This window comes from Drosophila ficusphila, unplaced genomic scaffold (genome assembly GCF_018152265.1).
Source record: "Drosophila ficusphila isolate 14025-0441.05 unplaced genomic scaffold, ASM1815226v1 contig_414, whole genome shotgun sequence".
NCBI lineage: Eukaryota > Metazoa > Arthropoda > Insecta > Diptera > Drosophilidae > Drosophila > Drosophila ficusphila.
The window spans coordinates 19447033-19457542 of record NW_025064328.1 but is presented as its reverse complement, the minus strand read 5'-3'; the positions used below and the strand labels follow the sequence as shown (position 1 = coordinate 19457542).

The window sequence follows — 10510 nt, the reverse complement described above, 5'->3', positions numbered from 1 at the left end:
TGGGCCACCCCCGTATTTGAATGAAAATCAAACAATTATGATGCAAAACTTTATTCAATTAGTAGAAATGACAAGTTCAGTTATTTTAATCGAGAAAATGGAGAAGGGTTATGCACAATCAATCTGATACGCAATTTGGGCACGTAAATGTGTTGGCGGAGGTAGCACATTTTGCATGGACATCTCGACCACATTCCATGCATGCAACTGAATTGTTCTTGGTCAATTTCTTTGGCATTGACTCCAAACAAAGTATGCAGAAGTCAACATCTTCATCGTCGGAAGAATCACGTCGCGCTGGTTGTGATCTAGTTCTGCGCTTGGGCGCAGGTGTCTTCTTTGCTTCCTCCTCTTTTTTGCGTTTGATTGCAGCCTTCTCACGTAATTCAGTGACAAATTCAGGCGATGTTAAGATAGCACTTCTCATCGGTTTGCGACCACGATTGGACTTTTCAGCTGGTGTTCCTTTTTTCAGTGGGCCAGATTGTCGCAATTTGTGTGAAAGAGAAGCAGAAGAGCTGGTACCTGATGTGCTAGCTCCTGCTGAAGACTCAGAAGTTGTGACTTTTTCATGTACATCACGATTTGTTGCATTGAGCACAGAACGAAAATTGTCAAAGAAGGCATCGACTTTCTCTTTGGTAAATGCTTTCACACGATTTTGGCTGACCTGCTCCGGCTTGCGCAACGACAAATTTGGATGTCGATTCATGAACGAGTAGTACCAGTCCTTACTTGCTTCCTTATTCTCATCCCACGATTCAGGATAATTGCGTTTTATGGATACTGCGTATTGGAATGCCAAAGCCCGTAGTTCCGAAATACTCAGGCCATAGTAAATGTCACTTGCGTGGAGGAGATATTTTAGTAATGTTTGTTCTTCTTCATCACTGAAAATCTGAAACAAAAACAATTTATTATTAAATTCGTATCAAAAAGTTATAGAAAAATTTAATATTCCAAACATTCATAACGAAATTTTATAATATATTTCACAAGCTACTTTCATCATAAGAAAATTGTATATTGATTTTCCATTTTCCATATTTCATACCTATCATTTTTATTTATTTCTTTATACCACATTCATTTTTTATTGAAAAAAATTTGATTGAAAACTCACCGGTTTTGCCCCTGTTATAGTAGTTCCTTTCAGAAATGTGATCATCGTATCATCGGAAGCAGTGGAAACATCAATATTTGCGTCTTGCAACTTTCCCATATAACGGCTCAATGTAGCTCGTGGTACATTATAGGTTTTGGCGATAACACGTATAGACTTTTCATTTTTATCCATCTGTTTGATAGCCTCCACAACAGCTTCATAGTCAATTTTCTTATCATATTTTCCATAATATCGTGGCATGATTGCTGAAAATTAACAAAGAAATAGGAACATTTAATACATAATATTTATTTATTGTTTTATTTATTGATTTACAGCCTCCATTTTGCACAAAACATCATAAACACAACATACCAATGTGATTGATAACAAAAAATTTAAAAACACGGGTGGCCCACGATTCCCCACCAAAAGTGGCTCACGATTCCCCACAAGCTACTTTTTGCAAAATAACGGCGTGTAATTGACTTGTTGAAGTGTCATGCAAAATTACTTTTGTATGTTGAAAAGGAAAGGTCTAACGATAATGTGAAACATATTTACCTGTGTTTTGTCGTAGCAATTCGTCCAAAAATAATGGAAATAAAACACACACAAAAAAGTGTTGCCGATACTTTTTTTGGGCAAGTATTGTGCAAAGCGAATAAAATGCGTGCGTTTGTCAACAACCAATGTAAAAATGATTTCAGGTTAAAAGAAAACGATGACAGGTGCATTTCACTCTCTCAAAATACTGCCGACAGGTGGCGGTGGCTCACGTTTCGCCATGGCCCACGATTCCCCACTTTCCCCTATACTTTATGGGGTCTGAGGATTGATATTATAATACCCTTTGCTCTGCTAAGGTATAAAAATTATAACATTGTTGTTTTTTTTATCAGAAAAGCCAAATTTTTGAAATATAGAGTCTTCTAATGACTCTTGAATTTCGATTTAAATTTCATAACAATCGGACGATTATACCATGTAACTGTCATATGAACAATCGTCGAAAACATAGAAACTTTATAGAAAAATCGGCATATTTAATGTTTGACATATTTGATGACGGCAAGGGTATAAACGCTTCGGCTCGCCTAAGTTAGATTTCTTTCTTGTTAACCTAAAAACAATTTAAATTATGAAAGAAATTTAAGATAATTTTCATATTTTTGGCACTTAGATTATACTTAAGAATATTTTTAAAGTGCGTTTTAATAATTTTAATAATGAGTGAATCTTTTTTTGTTTGATATATGTATGTATGTATATATGTAAATGCACGACCGGGAATCGAGCTATACAAATTTTTTAGTTTTTGCAGCGAAATGGTTGTCCAGGCTGTTTTAATTGCCGCAACTAAAGTTGATTTGCAATGAAATTGGCTGTCTCCATCTTATACACCGTGTACGATAGCAACCCCCATACGTTTACCATTATATTATGGTCAAGTGAATATGGGGGCCATTCAAGCAAGTCCACATTTTGAGCATTATTCCACTCTTTTACCACCCTAGCTATGTATATGAATGGGAGCGTTATCGTGCTAGTATCCATTTGATAATGAGAAAAATATTGGAATAATGAAGAAACACTGTCTGTATTTGTGGGTTTCCGCTTTCATTTTGGAAGTAATAACAAGTTTTTTCCATCAGAGCCGCACAAGGAGCAGTCGCGATTTTATGTGAACCTATTCAGTTGATCAGCAGTGTTTGTTTGGCTTAAACTTTGGAACTTCGCTCGACGAAACCAACATGAAATGATTTTGGTTCTCGAAAATGCCGCCAGAAATTGCAAGGAAAGAGAATCGAGATTGAAGAGTAAAAACAGAGTTGCATGCCAATCAAGCCGGTGTTCGAACCAATGTGATTTGGTGGATGAAAAATGTTTGGGAGAAGTCTAGACATTTTGTTAGGAATTCATGGTTGGTGGAGAGAATTTGGGAAAAGACGTTTCCCTATCTGGCAACACTGCTTTACTTTTTCGTTAGGGACGGACGTTCGTGCTGCGCAGCAAATCTTTTCGGCCCTTAATGCAAATGCAAATCGCTTTCGCGGCGTGTGTAGTGCATTCAAAATTAACAGTGAGCCCACGGAACCCGTAGTTCCCCATTGCAGTGCCCCGGATTCAATGTGACCGGGACCCAACGGATACGGAAGAAACTCGCGCCAGGGTGTACGAAAATCGATCGTTGACGAGGTTCAAATCAAGGTAACCGCGATATCCATGAATGAAATCAGCCTTTTCTACGGGCGTTTCCGCCTGCCGGCCATATACCTGGTATATCGGCTCACCTTGAACCAAGAATTGCAGAAGGGGCGCATACCAAAGCCGATCCCCTCTGTCTGTGTGTATACCAGCGCCCCTTCCGCGTATGTGTGCATAAACATAAACGCCTACCCACCCGTTAAACAGCTGTTCACCCGATTACTCTTCACGCCTTTCAAGGCGAGCGAATAGAAAATCTAGTAGGGTAATCGCAGAAAGCCCTTTATAATGGGACGCTTCTTATCGCGCACATGGGCGTGCGTTGTACAGGGGGTCGGCATAGTGGCAAGGCGAAGGTGAAAGTCATCAGCTGTTGTCGGCCAACCGCCTGCAAAACCCGTTATGCAGAGCAGCTGTTCGACGCCAAGTAAGTGGGGCAAAATCCCCACCGCAGTACTTAAGAGCCGGGATTACTGGGGCTTTCTGCCCAGTTATAGCCGGATACCAAACACTATTGCAAACTGCTGTAACTCAGAAGCTCTCGCCATGCAGCTGTAAAACCTAATTGAAGATTTCTTTGTTCGTTTGCAGGCAACACGACACTTTACGAGCGTTTATGTTATTATTACTATGAAATTGGATGAAATTGTTGGATGGTGAGCGAACAATACTGCATTATTATCCGAGTTACCTAATTCTCTGCTTTTGTACACAGGTACCAGAAAAAAATCGGCACCTATGACAAGCAAGAATGGGAAAAAACCGTCGAACAGAGGATCTTGGATGGCTTCAATAATGTCAACTTAAAGAACACAAAGCTAAAGACAGAGCTAATCGATGTGGACTTGGTGCGTGGTAAGTCTTTCTTCCAATCTCTTTAAAAAAATGTAATTAATAAGGCTTTAATTGTTAGGTTCTACATTCCCTAAAGCCAAGCCCAAGCAGTCACTACTTACTGTGATTCGCTTAGCCATACTACGATATGTGCTGCTACCTCTCTACGCCCAGTGGTGGGTCAAACAGACCACGCCCAACGCCTTTGGCTTCATCCTGGTCCTCTACCTCACCCAATTGTTCAACTGGGCTATCTACGTGCTGCATAGCAGTCGCATAGTGCCGCTGGTCTACGATAAACCTTCGAATGACACCCTGCTCCAGGCAGAAGCAGTCGGCGATGTCCCTGATGCGGAGGAGGACAAACAAACTGAGGAGCACGCTGATCTGCTCAGCGCTCTGCTAATCCCCTGCGCTCTGAGCCTGCTGATCAGCTTAATCCACTCGCAGATCGTAGCCACCAACACCGCCACGGGGGGAAGCAGCAAGAACAAGCTGCGACGCATCTCAGCAAGCTGCTTAGGTGAAAAGGCCACGACCCGGGAGCATCGGGTGCGGCGCCGCAAGAAGTTTGTGCGGTAAGTAAGGCGGATGTTATAAGTGACCCAATTAAATTTTCTCTCCTTCAGAATTCGGCAGATGGAAACGGATTTGTCCCAGGCCAGCAGCAACACTTCATTACCAACCAGATGGAGTGCACCCAACTCGATCGAAGCAATTCCCAGACCGGTCACGCCCTTGCCCTCCCCCCTCAAGAAACTGCGTGGTGGTTTCGGATCCTACTCTACCCTCCACGCCACCGCCCATCGTCATTAAAAGAAGTATCAATGAGGAAACCTTTTTGACCACTACTGCCATCAGCGCACTACCCCAACCGTTGGCCCCCACAGACGCACGCTTCGATCTCAGCAGGCAGACGGGTGGAGTGGCCCCCGAAAGCCCAAAAAAGCGCAACGTCAACTGGCACACGCCCATTCAGATCTATGCCACTTACGAGCGCGTCGAACAGCCTTCCACAAGCAGGACAAGCGGTGAAATTGCAGCTGTTGCGGATGCAGAAAGTAAGGTGGAATCCCTCAAGCCAGCTTTCCAGTCGCGGCGCAACATTGGCGAGGATGACGGCTTCGAAAGCTTAAACGGAAAGAGCTCCAGCGGTGAGGACAACAACCACTCGCCTCTGCCCAATACTGGCCCAGTATCGGTGCCACCCGCTCCTGTCCAGACCAATCAGCTGCGCCTGCGTCTAAACACGGGGAACGGCGGCTCCAACAGTGCTCCTCCTATCGAAAAGAAGGGTCAGCCTCGAGGCAACGAGTCCACAACCAGTTGTGCAGAGTCGGACGAGTGTGATGATGCAGACATCATATCCAGTCCTACCTCTGCTTGCAACCAGGACTGCACCACCTCTGCCACCGACTGGTTGGGTGTGACTACCAATAGCGAAGACTGCAGCTACACCTCTGATCTGGACCACTCCGACGGCGGGTTAAAGCATACGGCCTGCAGCGATGAGGATCCAGGCGAGCTGGACATCACGCCAACCACAATACTAAATCCGCACAGCAGCCTGGACCGTAGTGAGTATTTAATCTTTGTTTTTACAATTTGATTTCAAGCATAATTTTTTCGACTGCTTTTACTTTTACCAGTTAGCTGCACCATTTGGGATCAGCGAGACACCAAAAAGGCGCAGCTTTCGGTGCTGGAGATTGCATCTTGCATAATCGAACGTGTAGACTCAATGGGCGAGACTCACGACTATATCTACATTGGCATGGTCTTCTCTTTTCTACTAACACTAATCCCCATTTTTTGTCGACTCTGCGAGGTATCAAAAACTTTTTTTTGCGAAGCTTAACTTGTTTATAGCATTTAAACTCCAACTTTTCAAACTCTTTGAAGGTTACTCTCGGGAGCGATGCGGATAAAGCTAGTGAAATTAGCTACCTTTATATGCCGCAGCTGTTATGGGAGAAGTCGTCGGCCTCGTTCTACACTTTGTTGAGCTTTGCCTTTGGCGATACCCAGTGGGAGCGTACCATCCTGGCGCTGGGCTTTGTACAACGCCTCTGCCTGACCCTTATCCTGTTTATCATATTTGCCGTGGCAGAGCGCACCTTCAAGCAACGCTTCCTTTACGCCAAACTCTTTTCCCATCTCACGTCGTCGCGTCGGGCTCGCAAGTCGAATCTCCCGCACTTCCGTCTAAACAAGGTGCGCAACATTAAGACCTGGCTTAGCGTACGGTCCTATCTAAAGGTGAGCTAGATATATCAGAGAATATATTGAATAAAGTATTTTAATTTGTTTCCACAGAAACGCGGACCCCAGCGATCGGTGGATATTATCGTTTCTGCCGCATTCATTGTAACTCTTCTGCTGTTGGCCTTCTTAAGCGTGGAGTGGCTTAAGGACTCGGTGCACCTTCACACTCATTTGACGCTGGAAGCTTTGGTCTGGTCAATTACAATCGGGATCTTCCTGCTGCGCTTCATGACTCTGGGCCAGAAAATCCAGCACAAGTACCGCAGCGTGTCGGTGCTGATTACGGAACAAATCAATCTGTATTTGCAGATTGAGCAAAAGCCGAAGAAGAAGGATGAGCTGATGGTGTCAAACAGCGTGCTCAAGCTGGCCGCCGATTTGCTAAAAGAACTCGAAACGCCATTCAAGATCTCTGGCCTCAGTGCCAATCCATATCTATTCACAACCATTAAGGTGGTCATCCTGTCGGCCCTCTCGGGCGTTCTTAGCGAGGTTTTGGGCTTCAAGCTGAAGCTGCATAAAATCAAGATCAAGTGAATCAAGAAGGGCGGAGATCCATCATATTTTTGTAGTACAACTTTTTCGAAACGCTTTAAGAGAAATCTACAACTACACCTAACTTTAAACTAGTTAAGGGAATAAATTTAAGCGAGCCAATGTTTATGCTTGTCAAGTGATTGTTTAGCAGCGTTAACAAGCCCTTACTGACTACATAAATAAATATACATAAGTATTTACCACCTACCATCTAGAGCGACCTGCACAATCACAAATCATGTAAACTTAAATTGTGTAATGAACCGTATAAAAGTTCATAGAACTTTAGCATAAAAGCAATGCACCTTTTGTAGTTGGCTGTTTACTCTGTTACACAGTCTCAAGTTTAATTCCTAAAGCGGTCTCAGCTAGAATTTTGAAATTAATAAATGTTAGCAAAATATTTCAAAACGAGCATTAATCAAGACTTTTGGAAATGCATAATAGGCAAAATTATGTGCCTTCAGTTTTTTTAAAATTTTTAGTTATTACGGGAAAACAAAAAAAAATTTGATAGTGGTAAACTAAAAAAATTGAATGCAAAGCAAAAAAAAAAAAAATTATAATTCCCAAGAATGTTTTTTCTTTATGAAGGTTCACAATCATGAGATACATATACAAAAGCTGGATACATAATCTAATGCTGGAAATAGAAAAATGTTTTAAAATCTAACAAGTACAATAATATTCTTTTAATACTTTCTATATGTTTAAATTTCTGGAAAATATCCGAAGTTAGAGAACATTATCGTCCTGTTGTGAACAAATAATCATATTAAACAGTATTTTCTTTTTGTGCAACTAGCAACAGTTGTTTTGCTTAATCGATAGTCGACACTATCGTGATCAGCCAGCTGTTGCTGTGTTTGTTATCGTAATCAGCTCGCCAAAACTGACGTAACATTCGCCCCCTGCTCGCGTGGTAAATTCGTTTATAACTCCCGTAAAACCCTTTCCCCAATATGATCCGGCTAAATAGGCTATTTAGGAGTTCCGCGAAGATTTTGAGCAGTCAGGTTCGATTAATCCACGTGGGTGAGGCCAATGTTCTGTCCACCGAGGTTGACAAACAGTCCGCTGAGTTCAAGGTATACATCAACACTTTCATATTTATGGTTTAACAACTTTTGAATCTTAGTTTTTTTTTTACTAGCAAAATGCTAATGAGATGGGCAAGTTGGTCGGGGAGCTGAGAAACTTTACCAGCCAGGTTCTGAAGGGCGGAGGGCAGAAGGCCATCGAGCGACACACCTCGCGGGGCAAACTACTGGCCAGGGACCGCATCAACCTGCTTCTGGACAAAGGATCGCCCTTCCTGGAACTTAGTGCACTGGCCGGGCACGAGTTATACGGAGAGGAGGTGGTCAACTCCGGGGGAATCGTGACCGGAGTTGGTCGTGTTTGTGGGTAGGTCACCTCCCCCTACAAGTTTTTAATAGACATCAACCCTTACTAAGATACAAATTCTTGCGCAGAGATAATTATTAACAAGAATGATTGGAGGGCAGTTAAATGGAATTAATTAATTCCCTGTTCTGGCCAAAATGTTTTTTATAGCAGAAATTAGCAAAAGTCTGATATTCAGTTATTTTTTTATTCAATTTTGTCATTCAAATGTCTTTTTTATCACATTGCTTTACACAGTGAAAGAAAAAGTTATACCTTATAATTTTGAAAAGATTTAAAAATATTATTTACAGAAGCGCACATCTTATTGTAAAAACTAAATTTGCGAGATATTCATATACACCATTAAATTATTTCAGTACCGAGTGCGTGGTTGTGGCCAACGACGCCACGGTAAAAGGCGGAAGCTACTATCCCATCACGGTAAAAAAGCATCTTCGCGCTCAGGAAATTGCCCAAGAAAACCGCCTGCCTTGTATCTACCTTGTGGATTCGGGTGGAGCCAACTTGCCGCGTCAGGCTGATGTCTTTCCAGATAAATTGCACTTCGGACGCATCTTCTATAACCAGGCGAACATGTCGGCCCAGGGAATACCCCAGATCGCGGTGGTGATGGGCAGCTGTACGGCCGGAGGAGCCTACGTTCCCGCAATGGCCGATGAGAGCATCATTGTGAAGAAACAGGGAACAATTTTCCTAGCAGGTCCCCCACTGGTGAAAGCAGCTACTGGAGAGGAAGTGTCCGCAGAAGATCTGGGAGGAGCGGATCTACATTGCAAGACCTCGGGAGTCACGGACCACTATGCTGTAGACGACGAGCACGCCTTGTATTTAGCCAGACAGATTGTGAGCAATCTGAATCTGCCCGCCACGAATTCCTACAACGATCAGCTGATACACTCCAGCCGAGCCAACTTCAAAGGAGTTAGTCCGGCAACTGCCATAGAGGATCCGCGCTACGATCCCCGCGAGTTGTACGGCATCGTGGGTCCCAATCTCACCAAAAGCTTCGACGTCCGCGAGGTGATTGCTCGCATCGTTGATGGAAGTCGGTTTACGGAGTTTAAGAAGCTATACGGCGAGACTTTGGTATGCGGATTTGCTAAGCTATACGGTCACACAGTGGGCATTGTCGGAAACAATGGAGTCCTCTTCTCGGAGAGCGCCCTCAAAGGTGCTCACTTCATTCAGCTGTGCGCACAGCGCAAGATCCCGCTGGTCTTCCTGCAGAACATAACTGGTGAGTTGCTGATGGGCTTGGCAGACATCAATTTTCTAACACTTTTCATTTAGGTTTTATGGTGGGACGCGATGCTGAGGCCAATGGTATTGCCAAAAACGGTGCCAAGATGGTCACGGCCGTGGCCTGCGCCAATGTGCCCAAGTTCACGGTGATCATCGGCGGATCATATGGTGCTGGCAACTACGGAATGTGCGGACGAGCCTATTCGCCACGATTCCTTTACATGTGGCCGAATTCCCGAATCTCGGTGATGGGCGGTACTCAGGCAGCCAATGTTATGGCTCAGATCACCCAGGATCAGCGCAAGCGAGCTGGCAAGGAGTTTAGCGAAGAGGAAGCTCAAAAGCTGAAGGCTCCCATTGTGGAAATGTTTGAGGCAGAGGGCTCTCCGTACTACAGTACGGCTCGACTGTGGGACGACGGCATCATAGATCCGGCCGATACGCGTAAGGTTTTGGGGCTGAGCTTAAAAGCATCCATAAACAATTCCGGACAGGACACAAAGTTTGGAGTCTTCCGCATGTAAATCCGATTTGCATGAGCGTGAAAGGAAATTATGAGCATTTACAGGCATTTAATGCCGACTTTTATTTCGAAACTGTTGCATTTATTAGCGTTAAGTGAATTGTTAACTGTGTAATATACAATGAGTGTCTATTTGAATAAAAAGGTATTTTGACAAATGGTACTACAACTAAAATAAGAGTCCGCAAGTGTTGAATGGTGGAAAATAATTCGTTTTTGTTTTTTGAAAGCATTATTGACTTACAACTGAATAAAAATAAGACTTTAAATATAAACTTGAAAAGAATATATAACTTCGAATCAACGCATGCGGAAACTCTAAACACTGCTTACAACTTATATTATAAAATGCTTTTTTATTTTGGCAATATAGTAGAATCCTGTTA

The 10510-nt window shown here is 43.2% G+C and overlaps 3 protein-coding genes across 3 annotated transcripts; 2 read left to right on the top strand and 1 right to left on the bottom strand.

Annotated features, from left to right (window-relative positions):
* Positions 1-118: 118 nt before the first annotated feature.
* LOC108094242 lies at positions 119-1850 on the bottom strand. Its single transcript, XM_017194701.2, has 3 exons — positions 1670-1850; positions 1124-1371; positions 119-898 (listed from the first exon to the last, which is right to left on the bottom strand). The coding sequence occupies exons 2-3, from the start codon at positions 1364-1366 to the stop codon at positions 119-121; spliced, it is 1023 nt and encodes a 340-aa protein (XP_017050190.1). The 5' UTR covers positions 1367-1371; positions 1670-1850.
* Positions 1851-3885: 2035 nt separating this feature from the next.
* On the top strand, positions 3886-7352 carry LOC108094322 (protein phtf). The gene is given in 8 exon segments (XM_017194863.2): positions 3886-3969; positions 4029-4168; positions 4227-4725; positions 4777-4894; positions 4896-5724; positions 5797-5975; positions 6050-6406; positions 6464-7352. Coding segments are annotated over 8 exon segments (2634 nt in total). The 5' UTR covers positions 3886-3943; the 3' UTR covers positions 6950-7352.
* Positions 7353-7819: 467 nt separating this feature from the next.
* Positions 7820-10304, top strand: LOC108094329 (probable methylcrotonoyl-CoA carboxylase beta chain, mitochondrial). The gene is made up of 4 exons (XM_017194879.2): positions 7820-8037; positions 8103-8356; positions 8716-9596; positions 9650-10304. Exons 1-4 carry the CDS (start codon positions 7912-7914, stop codon positions 10123-10125), a joined length of 1737 nt encoding a protein of 578 aa, XP_017050368.1. The 5' UTR covers positions 7820-7911; the 3' UTR covers positions 10126-10304.
* The last annotated feature ends 206 nt before the right edge of the window (positions 10305-10510 follow it).

What these genes read in the sequence shown, in the direction of transcription:
- LOC108094329 (XM_017194879.2), top strand. Translation starts at nt 7,912, where the DNA reads ATGATCCGGCTAAATAGGCTATTTAGGAGTTCCGCGAAGATTTTGAGC. An exon ending in AACAGTCCGCTGAGTTCAAG is followed by an intron (nt 8,038 to 8,102) that starts GTATACATCAAC and finishes TTTTTTTACTAG; the next exon opens with CAAAATGCTAATGAGATGGG. An exon ending in GGAGTTGGTCGTGTTTGTGG is followed by an intron (nt 8,357 to 8,715) that starts GTAGGTCACCTC and finishes AAATTATTTCAG; the next exon opens with TACCGAGTGCGTGGTTGTGG.
- LOC108094242 (XM_017194701.2), bottom strand. Translation starts at nt 1,366, where the DNA reads ATGCCACGATATTATGGAAAATATGATAAGAAAATTGACTATGAAGCT. An exon ending in CTATAACAGGGGCAAAACCG is followed by an intron (nt 899 to 1,123) that starts GTGAGTTTTCAA and finishes TTTTTGTTTCAG; the next exon opens with ATTTTCAGTGATGAAGAAGA.